At 45.8% G+C, this 13,871-nt stretch overlaps 1 protein-coding gene across 1 annotated transcript in view; it reads right to left on the reverse strand.

The window, feature by feature from the left end:
• Positions 1-13,407, reverse strand: part of LOC140357838 (integrin alpha-3-like) — a 175,486-nt gene extending 162,079 nt beyond the window's left edge. The window contains exon 1 of the mRNA XM_072442357.1: positions 13,206-13,407. Within this exon, the coding sequence (XP_072298458.1) occupies positions 13,206-13,387 (182 nt within the window). The 5' untranslated portion in view covers positions 13,388-13,407. The remainder of the gene's footprint in view (positions 1-13,205) is intronic.
• Positions 13,408-13,871: the final 464 nt, after the last annotated feature.

Raw genomic sequence — 13,871 nt, forward strand, 5'->3', positions numbered from 1 at the left:
CTCTGGAACTCTCTGCCTCCTCACGTCCAAACGGCCCCACAGTGGAGTGTGTTTTAAGTCTCCTCTTGAGACTCACTTTTATTCTCTGGCTTTTAACACCGCGTGAGTTGTGTGGTTTTATGATTTTGCTATGATTTTATGTAGCTGGTTTCATGGTTTTGGGATAAGAACTAGCTATCCCATTGTGCCTCCAGAGTGACTCATCAAGTTTAGAGGGAGCACTATATGATTCTAGTCCTGTTTTATCTATCTAGAGCTAAAGCTAATGAGCAAGAGTTAATTTTTAGAGTAGTCTCAGCAAGGATCCAACTTTTGCTAGCTATTACTTACTTTTTACACTTTTACACTTTTTTCGACCTTCAACGTTTTTGTTGATTCCTTGACAAGATTTTTGTGAAAAGATAAATGCAGAGAGTAGACAGATGAGATAATTCAACTAAGTTGCGCATTAGAACACCATCTTCCGGTGAAGAAATGGGGAACAACTGCCAGAATCATCACCAGTCCTTTCATGATCAGCAGACCTCACCTGCTTCAGTGTGTTAAATCGGTTCCTGCTGGTATTTGACTGAGATTGATAAACAGTGTTTTCCAGAGCAGCTCGGTTCTGCGGATTTGCCATTTTGGAGAAAGGAGCAGCTTATCTATGCCCAGTAAGCCGACCTCAGCTCATGGCCTTATATGCAGAAGTGGCAGATTTGAAGAGACTCGTTCCTCCTCCGAACAGAAAACTGGTCATTAATCAAGTTAAATCCCAACTCAATCTTCCCTTTTTGCATATCTTGTCATCACAGCTTATTTTTCTACTTTCATTATATAGTGGGAAACCCCTGTTTAAACAAACCGTAACTTCTGTTTAAGTTTGATGTGCACTTATTAGTTTGACTTGTGTATTTTCATGCAGTTTTAACACTGCTGATTTATTCTGGTTCCCTAAACTTCCTTCAAACCAAACGAGCCCTGATTTTGGAATGTATATTTAGCTTTTTGAGTGAATTCACTGGTGCCCTGTTTTATTGTTATAGTGCAAAATAACTCTTCCAAATCACTAAATCAGATATTTCCCTTTTACTACACCACAACAGTAATCATGTGCATAATTGTAACATAGTGTCAATTTCTGGTGCAATCCATACTGAAGTCACTTTAAATGTCACTTATTTTGCCCATATGGTGTACTTTCCTGTACATTATTGTGTATAATATAATATTATAATACACTTAAGTCACTTTACCTGCCATTTCTCTGTTATTTAATCCGTCCATATGCTGCACTATACTCAACCATGGTTAGCCCTTACTGTACTTATTTTTTGCTCTACCTGTGTATTAGATCTATTTTAAATGTTGTTTATCTTGTTTTTATTGACTCAATTCTTCTGCTGTTTGAAATGGTGGCATTTCAACCTATGTGAAACAAATAGACGTTCTCTTAACTTATCTTATTTTAGTAATCAGCCACTATTAGAAAAGGCCGTGGCTGCAGAGCCGCGGCGCGGTCAAATGGCCCAGCAGTTTCAGGAACCGCGGCACTGCCACATAATAATAATAATAATAATACATCTTTATTTTGTATAGCGCTTTTCAGGGACCCAAAGACGCTGGACATATACAAAAAAAGGGGGGGGGGGGTATTTACAGACAGGGGGGGACAGCACGTACAATACACAAATAATGAACAGATAAAATAAACAAGACAGGAGAGGTAGAAAGAAAATGATGGGGATGTAACGTAGAAATGTAGACAGTGGGGTAGAGGAGGCTAGGGGTAGGGGAGGTCATAGGCTTGGGTGAGGAGGTATGTTTTTAGACGGGATTTAAATGTTGTGAGTGAGGGAGAGTGGCGGACAGGTTGGGGGAGGGAGTTCCAGAGTTGGGGTGCTGCTCGGGAGAACACTCTGTCACCAAAGGTTTTGAGTCGGGATGTTGGTGCAGTCAGGGTGAGAGTGGAGGAGGAGCGGAGGGCTCGGGAGGGGCGGTGGGGGATGAGGAAGTCAGACAGGTAGGGGGGAGCTAGGTGGTGGAGAGCTTTGAAAGTGAGGAGGAGTATTTTGAAGTTGATGCGCTGCTTGATAGGGAGCCAATGGAGAGAGCGGAGAATGGGAGTGATGTGTTCACGGGACCGGGTGTGGGTGAGGAGGCGGGCAGCGGAGTTTTGGACCATTTGGAGTCTATGGAGGGAATGGGAGGAGATGCCAGTGAGGAGGGAGTTGCAGTAGTCGAGGCGGGAGGAGATGAAGGCATGGATGAGGGATTCAGCAGCGGGGACGGTGAGGTAGTGTCTGATTTTGGCGATGCGGCGGAGGTGGAAATATGAGGTCTTGACGATGTGGCTGACATGGGGAGTGAAGGAGAGGGTGGGGTCCATGATGACACCGAGATTGCGTATCAGGGTGGAGGGGGTGATGGTCGAGGTATCGATGGTGAGTGAAAAGGGACCAGTTTTATTGAAAGTGGATTTGGTGCCAATGAGGAGGAGCTCTGTTTTGTCACTGTTCAGTTTGAGGAAGTTGTGAGTGAGCCATGTTTTTATTGTAGAGATGCAGGTTTCGATGTGGGTGAGGGGAGGGTTTTGGGTGGATTTGGTGGTGACATATTTCTGGGTGTCGTCAGCGTAGCAGTGGAAGTCCAGGTTGAGTTGGCGGAGGATGTGACGAAGGGGGAAGAGGTAGCAGATGAAGAGGAGGGGGCCGAGGACTGAGCCCTGGGGGACCCCTGCGTTACTGGGGAGAGGGTGGATGAGTGACCGGAGAGGGAGATGAACTGTTGTCTGTTGGTGAGGTAAAATGTGAGCCAGTCAAGTGCAGAGCCCTCAACACCCAGTTGGCGCAGCCTTTGTAGGAGGATGGAATTGTTTATAGTGTCAAAGGCTGCGCTGAGGTCTAGTAGTAACAGGATGTTGAGGGCCCCGGAGTCTGCAGAGGTGAGGAGATCGTTGAGTACTTTGACCAGGGCTGTTTCAGTGCTGTGAAGTGGGCGGAAGCCAGATTGGAGGGGTTCGTAGAGGTTGTTTGACTGGAGGTGGGTGTGGAGTTGGGCGGCGACGATGCGTCTGTGTTTTGGAGAGGAACGGCAGGTTGGAGATGGGGCGGTAGTTGGAGAGGTTGGCGGGGTCTAGGGTGGATTTTTTGAGGATGGGGGTGATGGAGGCCAGTTTGTAAATGGAAGGAACATGGCCGAGGGATAGAGACTGGTTGAAGAGGGTGGTGAGATGGGGGATGAGAACAGGGAGGCAAACCTTGGTTAGGGTCGTTGGTAGGGGGTCGAGAGAGCAGGTGGTGGTTTTGGAAGCGGTGATGATGTCTAGGATATGAGGGGAGTTAACAGAGGAGAAGGTGGTGAGGGGAGGGAAGGGTGGGTGGTCAGGGATAGGGGGGGGCAGGGGGGGTGATAGAGTTGATGGAGACTGCAGTCAGGGAGCTGTTGATTTTGGAAATTTTGTCATTGAAGGCAAGGAGGAAAGCGTTGCAAAGGTCGGGAGAGGAGGGTGGAGTGATGTCCGGTGGCTGGAGTAGCTTGTTGACGGTGGAGAACAGGGTGCGGGGGCTCCGGTGGGAGCTGTTGATGAGGATGGAGAGGTGGGCAGATTTGGCGGCTTGGAGAGCGTCACGGTAGGAGGAGATGTGTAATTTGAAGGCTTCGGCGTGGACGGTGAGGCGGGTTCTTTTGAGGAGTCGTTCGAGTCGGCGGCCAGTCTGCTTCATGGTGCGAAGTCCAGGGGTGTACCAGGGGGCTGGGTTGATGTATGAGACAGAGCAGGTTTTCCAGGGGGCTAGGGAGTCAAGGGAGTCGGAGAGGGTGGTGTTGAGCATGGCAGCATAGTCGTCGGGGGAAGAGGGGGCGGAGTCAGGGGGGAAAGCAGAGGATATGAGCTGGGAGAGTGTGAGGGGGTTGAATGACTTGATATTTTTGGGGTTTTTGGGGTTGTGGGGCGAGGGTAGGGGGGCGGAGAAAAGGATGCAGAGATGATCAGAGAGTGGGAAGGGGTGGGGGTTAGATATGGGTAGGAGAGAGGAACAGACTAAGTCCAGAGTGTGGCCTTTGGTATGGGTGGGGAAGTCAATGTATTGGGAGAGATGGAAGCAGTCCAGGAGAGAGAGGAAGTCGGACGTCAGTGGGGCGTTGGGGCAGTCAATGTGGATGTTGAAGTCACCAGTGAGTAGGAGGCGGGCAGAGAGAGAGGATGCGATGGTGAGGAGTTCAGACAATTCAGTGAGGAAAGAGGGGTGGGGCTTTGGGGGACGATAGATCAGGATAGCGGTGATAGAGTTGGGGAGGAAGAAGGTGAGGTATTCAAATGATGAGATGGATGGAAGGTTGAGGTTAAGTTCAGTGATGAATGTAGATTTTTTATGAATAACGGCAAGACCTCCCCCACGCCCGGAGAGGCGGGGTTTGGCAGTGTAAGTTTAGTTGGATCGAGTGGCTTGGTTGAGAGCATAGAAGTCCAGGGGCTGTTGCCATGTTTCACAAAGGAGAAGCAGATCAATGTTATTGTCCAGTAGCAGTTCAGATATAACAGGTGATTTGTTGGAGAGGGAGCGGCAGTTCAGCAGTGCAAGGGAGATGGATGGGGGCGCGGAGATGGATGGGGGCACAGGGGTGGGGGGGCGGAGGTTGCTGAGGTTGGCAGTGCGGCAGGTGGGGGTGACGGGGGGGCGAAAACTAGTCCAGAGTGAGGGGATAGGTGAGCCGTCGTTGGAGTGTTGGTTGTGGGAGAGACCAGAGCCCCGGTGGATGTAGCGGGGCCGGCAAAGGATCCCAGCTGAGCTAGCTGCAGAGGCGGCAGCAGCTGGGAGACGGTGGTTATGGTTGAGGAGGTGAAGGTCAGCAGCAGTGTAGGTGAGTGGGCTGGTAATCCAGTTAGTATGTTGGTGGTGGCTGGAAGCTGGTTAGCTAGAAGCTGGTGGGCAGAGGGTTGTGAAAAAGCAGCAGTGGACCGGGTGTTGAAGCTGGTGGAGTGAATCGTTAGTTACCCCAGACCTTGTCTGCATGGCAGGGAGGCCCCGCGATGCCATGACGGGCCTCAGCAGGTGTTGAGCCAGCTGTTAGCTGGCGGCTAGCGCAGTAGATAGTCCAGGAGTGAGGGAGGAGATGTGTGGTAGACAGGTGCAGCAATGACCGATAAAATGAAAGGAACACGGATATGTAGAAAGAAGACAACACAGAGACGCGGGAACAAAACAAAACATTGGAAACGACTTAACAAAACAAAGACGTTGGGACAGAAGCGGCAGTCCACATACCAGACGCCGGCGTTGCTCTAGCCCAATCGAGACGCATTTGTGTCCAGTTTTGTGTCCAGATCGCCCTCGTCTGTGGAGCGGGGAAAGCAGAGAAACGGGGCTGTACCTTGCTTGTATGGGGCTGCTTTTCTCCGGGTGAAGCGCCCTTTTTCCGTGTGGATGAAGAGGTTGCAGCTGCGGCGTGCTCGGTTCCATGCGGTGGCGGCGGCGGCGGTGGGGTCGGTGCCCCGCTCTCCGTGTCTGCTCCTGTGTCGGGCTGGGGCCACACCTTCGGCCAGGTACAGACCTCCGGGGCGGCAGGTGCGGGAGCGCGGAGCCGGTGTTCGGGCGTGGAAACGCCGGTGCAGCGGAGGAGAAGCGGTGCCGCTCGCTCGTGGTGAGTGTGGCTCGTGGTGGTGCGTGCCGCTCGTGGTGGAGCCGGTGTTCGGACGTGGAAACGCCGGTGCAGCGGAGGAGAAGCGGTGCCGCTCTTTCGTGGTGCGTACGGCTCGTGGTGGTGCGTGCGGCTCGTGGTGGAGCCGGTGTTCGGACGTGGAAACGCCGGTGCAGCGGAGGAGAAGCGGTGCCGCTCGCTCACCACGAGCCGCTCATGGTGGAGCCGGTGTTCGGACGTGGAAACGCCGGTGCAGCGGAGGAGAAGCGGTGTCGCTCGCTCGTGGTGTGTGCGGCTCGTGGTGGTGCGTGCCGCTCGTAGTGGAGCCGGTGTTCGGACATGGAAACGCCGGTGCAGCTGAGGAGAAGCGGTGCTGCTCGCTCACCACGAGCCGCTCGTGGTGGAGCCGGTCTTCGGACGTGGAAACGCCTGTGCAGCGGAGGAGAAGCGGTGCCGTGGTGCGTAGCGTGCCGCTCGTGGTGTGTAGCATGCCACTCGTGTTAGCACGTGTTAGCACACAGCCTCATGGCTAACCCTAACCCTAACCCTGACCCTAACCTTAAAGGTCCCATAACATGCAAAATCGACTTTTCAGAGCTTTTAACCTTCTTACATTGCTATTTGTGCTTCATATATGTACCCAGAGTGTTTTTTTGATTGATTCCAGCAGTTTTTAGCTATATTACAGACTATCTCCTTTCCGCGAATCTCCAAACTGACGGGGGGTAGACACAAGACCGCGTCATAATCACAGGCACGCGTCATCATCCCCCCTCACCCTCCCCCTCTCCACCCGCCTCCCGCCTGCTGCCTCCCGCCCCCTTCCCCCCGGCTCCGCGCTGCTGCAGGCTCGTCTCCTCATACAAGCCCCGGAGTTTTTCTGCTTCGATTTACGACGAAACACGGCTCAAAGAGGCCCAAAACTTCATTAATGATATCGCACTCTCTACTATTATCACGATGGTGAAGGTTTATGTGGCAATTGATGCAGCAACCGGGAAAATAAACGGAGAGAAGTTCTATCCGATACCGAAAAACCAGGAAATAAGAGCGCGATGGACATAAAATTTGTATATATGTATATATATATATAGATCTATAGATATATCTGTTCTGCGCACGCTGTAGAATAAACACCATATTTATTTAGGCTCAAAGTAATGACAGCTGTGGGGAAAACACTACGTCACAGGTTGGGCGGGGGAGCCAGATCGCTCTTCGCAAGGGTGGGGGCGAATATCAAACCAAGCCGTTTGCATTTCCGGGTTGGTGAGGGGGTCCAAGGTCTGGGTGATATTTCTTAACTATTATGTTAAGGGTGTTGCACAACCCTTATTATTATCAATTATACACTTAGGATAGACTACGAAACGTGAAAAAAAGCATGTTATGGCACCTTTAACCCTAACCTTAACCCGGCGCGGTCTGAAACAGCGCGGTCAAATAGCGCAGCAGTTGGGATCAAACCACCAACCTCCCACTGTATAAGCTGCACCAGTGTGTGCCGGGACTGCAGGCAGTAGAGAGTGTGTCCTCTGCACACAACACATTACAGACAATGTCAGACAGAGGCCGTGCTCTTGTTTTGCATTAATTCCACCCTTGTCCTTGGCTACTGGTCATATGACTCATTTAGGCTTCCACAGAATATCTACAAATCATGGGTCACAATTTTAGCTGGAACCAGCACAGGTGTAAGGCACATATTCTATAAGGGTTTCAATACACACTGTGATGGTCATTAAGTCATCAATGACAATACCCACATGTGATGTGGGAGATACTGTGGAAACCTTACCACTGAAGGATGTTTTGTTAAACATAAATACTAGAATAGAATATTGGCTAAACACTGCCTATGGATATTTCCTTTGCACTAGTCAGTCACATGATGCCACAGCAGGTATACTCAAACATATGTGAGTGAAACATAATTTAGACAGGAGTGAGGGCTAACTGTCCTTACATTTTATCTAGCATTCTCCTGTATTTTGTTGTTGTGTTTATGAATCTGGCAGTGGGCGTGTCTTCAGGCAGCGCTCACTGATGCTGAACCTGAAATCTTATGATGTCATTTGGACAAGCAGTGTGCTCATTTAATTAGCGCACGGTAACAGATCGTTGTCATGGAGACCAAGGAGAACAGGGTGACCAGTGTGTCCTCTGAGGATATTACATGACAACCCCTGTGGTTGTGGAGCAGATTAGTAATGTGTCAGGGCCATTCAGAAATATGATATATTATATTCATGGAATAAATATGATGTCAATTCAACAAGATGATTCTAGCTGAGGTTTTCTGTAGTACATGTTGTGTGAAAGCGTGCCGTGCCTGTGGCATCTTGAGTCTGTGCGAGAAATTTCCTCTCTGTGTCTGAAGCAGAGCAAAGTCCTCAGGACATGTAATGCCTTCAGTATTCATCAAATTCTGAAAGCCCGCCGGGGCGCTGCCATCCGACGTAATCCTCCTTCCGGTTGTATTAGTTAATATAGGGCTGCTGAAAAGGCAGGGAAGCGGTGCATTGTTGACTTGTTGGTGCACATAAACATGGGACTTTTCCCTTGTTAAGTGAATGGAGTTCCCGCTTGATCAGAAGTGCAATTTCAATGGAAGTGCGTATCCATGGCAAAAAAAGGCAAAAATGGACAAAGCAGAATAAGGTGATTATGGGATCGATTCCCAATTGGGGCTTTCTGTGTGGAGTTTGCATGTTCTTCCTTTGTCTGATTAGGTTTAGATTCCCCTCCCACTAAAAGATTTACAATAGGCGCCTCCCTTCAGTGGGACTTAATAACATCAGCCTTTCCAGGGACTACAGATGGAAATGATCTTGAGCTACAAGCTGGTACAAAGCATCAGATAAGGTTAACCACATGACCACCAGGCAGCACTATTTAATTTTGAAACAAACATAAAATAAAACTAACTTAAGTCTAAGAGAACATTTACAGACACAAAATCACAAAACATTAAAATCAATATCAAAAAGTGGTCCCACCTAGTCCAAAGTGTTAAATTGTCCAGCTCCAAATTGAGTCCAAATGTGATTTTTTCCGTATGTCCATTATAATGTCTGTCCAGTCCTTGATTGTAGCTGCAACTTGTGTCATCCTTGTATGTGATAGCCTTTTTCCCTGCTGTCAAAAGTATGCTCACACTTTTCCACCCAAATTCTTTCCAAACCTGTGATTTTGTGGTTTTCCACAAGAAAATACATATATTATCCCTTTTCCTCAGGAGTTCTAGTTCTTGTTTATTATTCTAAGGTAACTGTTTATTGTGACCGTGGCAGGAGGCCTGAGACCCAAGTATATATTCCTGAAAACCAGTGAAATGGTGATTGTCTGTAAGGCTTTATTGATCTTTGTCCAGTAATTTGGAGCTACAGGACAGTCCCAAAACAGGTGATAGTGGTTTGCCTCCTGGCTGCCACAGTTTCTCCAGCAATTGGAATGTCCTTGTGAATAATTGGCATTTTGGCACATTGTTATGAAAAACCGTGACACATTTTTCCAGCAGAACTCTCTCCAAATATGCGATTTTGTGGTCTTCCACTGAGATGTAAATATACTTTCCCACTCTTCATCCGTCAAAACAAAGGGTAAACATTTCGGTCAAAGGGCTACAGTGTTGCTTTGTTTAATTTCTTGGTTATAAAAACTCCTTAATTGTAAATATCTAAGAAAAGTCTTGTTTCACCAAGCCAAAAGATTCTTTCAATATATCAAAGCTTTTCCTATGATTTCATTTTACAATCTAGTAAAAAAAAAAAAAAAACAGTTACATCTTTTGTTATCCAGACTTTAAATCTCAAAGCTGTGCTGTTAGGTGCAAAACTTTTATCATGAACCAGTTTAAGATTTTAACATATTTCTTTCCAAGTTGCAAGCACAGATTTTACCCAAGGATTCTCCATCTCGCCCAAATGACCCTCTCCCATTTACAGTATTTTTAATATAAGTAGTAGAGTGGCTGTCCAAATTGTTAAGACTTTTATATAATAAGATATGTCATATTTATTTAAAAAAATAATTTCAGCAAGTTTACTGGCCGTTGCTCTGTTTGATTTCTTGGTTATATGTAAATATATAAGTCCTGTTTCCCCAAGTCAAATGATTTTTCAACATATCAAAGCGTTTGTCCTGTACAGAACCCCCTGGCCGATTCGAGCTTCATATTCTGGGTCACACCAGTACAGCAATGCTTTGATTTGGGCTGATATAACGTAATTTTTCAAGCAAAGCAAATCCCAACCTCCTTTTTTTATTGATAATTGTTGAGTTTTGCCTTGCCATACACATCTTGAGATTGTTTTATTCCCCTCATAAACAGCAGATTGAGGATGGAAATTGGGGAAGTCTGCGGTTATGGTGAGGAGCTAAACAGACGCTCCCGCTCCGCTGCTGCAAAATTTTGTTTTAAAATCACAGTTTGAAGAGATTAGTAAATGGGGAGTAACGGCTCCATTGGAAAACAGCCTGCCTCACAAGCTAACATGGCTAACCGAACTTAAGCCCTTCCCCCACAGCAGCACAGGGTTCCGCCGGACCAAATGTGGAGCCTCAAGTCTTCGCCTTGCTGGAAGGAGGAGAGGAGATAACCATGCATGGCCCTCATGATGTTGTGAAATGAAACACGAAATGCAGTGTGACATGGCATCACTGAGAGTGGAAATGAGAGCGACGTGCCGCACGGTCCGATTCAACCAATTTGAATGCGACATAATGAGGCTGAAGGCGTGGGGAGGAAACATCGATGAAGTTGAACAACATATTTCAGACAATATGGAGGAATGGAGGAGCTACAGACACTGAGGACAGAGATGTTGGCACTGCGGACCGAGATGGTGGCACTGTGGGTGATATGGTGATGAAGAATATGAAAAATAAGATGCTGGATTTGGAGTCCAGATCACGTAGGAACAATCTCAGACTTGTGGGAGTGCTAGAGGGAGAAGAAGGTGATGACACTAAAAGTTTCCTTGAGAAGTGGGTCCCAGAGCTCATTTCAGGCTCTGGAGTTGTGGTACCCCCATCACAATAGAAAGAGCACATCGCCTTGGAAAAACAAGACCAACAACTGATAAACCACAAGGCCTGGCAATGAGGTTTCTAAACAATTGTGTGAAGGCTGCAAATGTTAAGGAGACCTCCAGTACAAAGGCAAGCGCGTCTTCTTTGCCCCGGATATCCCATACGAGGTTCGTCAACAATGAGAAAAGTTCCGCCACATCTGTGAGGATCTCAGGAGGAGAAAACTGAGGTTTTCGGTTCGCTGAATGTCTTCAGCATGAACACTTTCTTTTGTATATGCTTTTTTTTTACATTTTGAATGTAAAGAAAGAGAAGGCAGATATGTACTGGTTAAAGTAACTATTAATGTAAAGGGTTTTACTCTATTGAATGTATATGCTCCACCATGGAGTGATATCAACTTCTATATTAATATCATAGACCTGATTGCAAACCACTCAGATGGAACGTTAATCTGTGGCGGTGATAGGAATTTTCGCAATTCAACCTACATTAGACGTGTCAAACTCACGAGGCACTCGAGGAACAATAAATAAGTTCTGCAAATTAATGATGAATACAGAACTGGTTGACAACTGGAGGGAGATGAACCCTAGCCACTTTTCAAGTCCAGGACAGTCTTTTCAGCCTCACAAATGCATCAGTGCAACGGCCCCTTTTATCTGAGGAACGTCTCAGAGCCAAGGAAAACACAGAGCACTGAACCTGATCCAGTGCTTCTTTGGCCTGACACCATCGTAGCCGAAGCTCCAGAGCAGTCTTGGTCTGCCCAGCGTGTGGAGTGAGCTGCAGCGTGACCCCTGAGTGACCCCTGGAGGTGACACTGACACACAGGCTCTTGGACTCCACACAGGCCCATCTCCTCAGCATCACAGCTTCTTGTTCCGTTCGTATAATGCACTTCACAGGCAGGCTGATAATATCATCTCAGAATGAACTCTAACACACAACTAGATAGATCTAGAACAATCATGTCTAGCATCTGTTATCGACTCATTTCCATATTCCAAATTCATATATCTGTTTAATTGTTTGGTCAATAAATCTTCATAAACCACACTTGGTAAAGTGTTCATACTATACTCATAAAAGGGTCAATGTCACGGTTACGTTCTCAAAAACCTTCAGATCAATGAGCAAATACAATTTTGATACATTAATTAATTTAGATATTTGATTAAAGAGTTGTTAAATGCCTAATCTTTGGCTGGTTCCCCAACTTACTCTTAAAATATGATATCAAACATATCCACACTTATGCAGTGTGTCATGTTTAAAATCTTGAACAATTCTTTAATCGATATCAACTTTGGAATGCCCCCCCTCTTTCATAAGTGGGAGGACATGAATAACCTTACAGTACTTAGTAGAATAGTAGAATCCCCTATAATAAGACATGCAAAACAGAAAAACACTCTTTAACAATTGTCTTTCTTTTTGTTTATTTTAGTTATTTAATTGAATGTCACAGTGAAGTTAATTGCACCAAATTAAAGATGGTATTTGCCCACATAAATACCTTATAGTTTAAGATAGTTATCTTCATTGCATGTTTTAGGCATGAACGCTTTTTTTTTCAAATTAAATGTATCTTTTCTTCTTTTTCATGTTTCTGTAGTTCTTTTGTTTATGCGTTTTGTTCGACCAGTAAGTTTTATAACATTAGAAAGTTTAAAGTAGACTCCCGGTTATGACGTCAGGCACAGCCTCGTTCCACTGCTGCCAAAATTTGCCATAAAAATCACTGTTTCACTCACATAATCCAAGAAACTATGATTAAGAGATGAGTAAACGCAGAAAACAAAAGATAGGTAACGCTACGAGAACTAAACAAACAAAGCTGAAGGACCATGGCTCCAGTGGAAAACAGACTGTCTCACAATCTCACAAGGCTAGCATGGCATTCTGAACGCACTGGGACTGTTTTTATACTTGTTTAAATGTGTAGTTGATGTCTGTTTGAATTTTTGTTTTGTGATTTGCTCTCTGGTCATGGTCTGTTTGTTTTTGTGTTTGGAAGTAAGGACTGGATAGATATCATTATTAAAATTTGAAAAATGGAGATCACATTGGACTTAATTTCAAAATGGACAAATTTGAAAGACTTTGGACTAAATTCTTGTGTTATTGAAACCTTTAAAACCTTCTCTACCCTAACGTGTATTTTTTGTGTGAAAAGAACTGGGCATATAGTGGTTTTAATATTTGTGTTGCGTATTGTTTAATGAGGGGTCATAAGTACATTGCAGCTAGATAGACCACTAATTAATTTGGCGTTTGATTGATAAATAATTGCAGTAATTGGGTGTTTAGTTACTAACATTCTTAAAGGTACTAGTTCACGGCTCAGAAATGTGTCTGGGCCTTTCAGAAGTATTCCATATTAGATTTATAGAAGAAAAGGATATCAATTCAACAAGATGAGTCTAATCCAACTGATGTTGGCTCCTGTTGTAGACTTTGTGTGAAAGTGTACCATGTCTGTGGCCTCCTGAGTATGTGCAGTTATTTCCTGTCTGATTTAGAAATATCCATAAGAGTGAGTGAAATACCTGAATCCTCCTGTGCCCAAGTCCTGGTGAAGAGCCACGGAGAAGCCGAACAGAGAGCGGTGGGCTCCAGTCTTCACCACAGACACCAGGGGGTCCAGGTTAAACCCCGCACACACAACCAGCAGCATGCTCAAGAGCACAAGGGAAGAGGCTGCCATCAACACACTGAGCTTCCCAGACATGCACAAGTCCAGGCTGACCAAACCCTGCAACATGGACAAGGCACTTAGACAGACAGTCAGACAGAATATGGATATGAATATTGATCAAATAAATGAATGGAAATAGCATGGTAGCTGGGATATTTAGCTGCCACATATCCATATTATTACAAAGAAAATACACTGAAATACACCCTAACCCTACACAGAAGTTGCCACAGAAAGAAATGTCACACACTATTTTGTTGGATCGCCTTTAGCTATGAGCACAGCATGCATGTGCAGTGACATTGTTTAAATAAGTTTGTGCAATGTCAAAAGATACATTTTATTCCAGTTTTGCATTATTTTTTCCATCAAGATCTTGTATTGATGATAGGAGAGAACGACCACTGTACAAAGCCTTTGGAAATGGGGTTCGGATCGTAGTAGATTCGTTTCTGCTTCCCCTTAGATGTTTTTTTCTACTTGATGCATATGATTTAACCCTTCTCAAACATACAGA

The sequence above is a fragment of the Eucyclogobius newberryi genome, unplaced genomic scaffold, assembly GCF_026437365.1.
Source record: "Eucyclogobius newberryi isolate DKJ021-1_F unplaced genomic scaffold, fEucNew1.0.hap1 SCAF_13, whole genome shotgun sequence".
Lineage (NCBI taxonomy): Eukaryota > Metazoa > Chordata > Actinopteri > Gobiiformes > Gobiidae > Eucyclogobius > Eucyclogobius newberryi.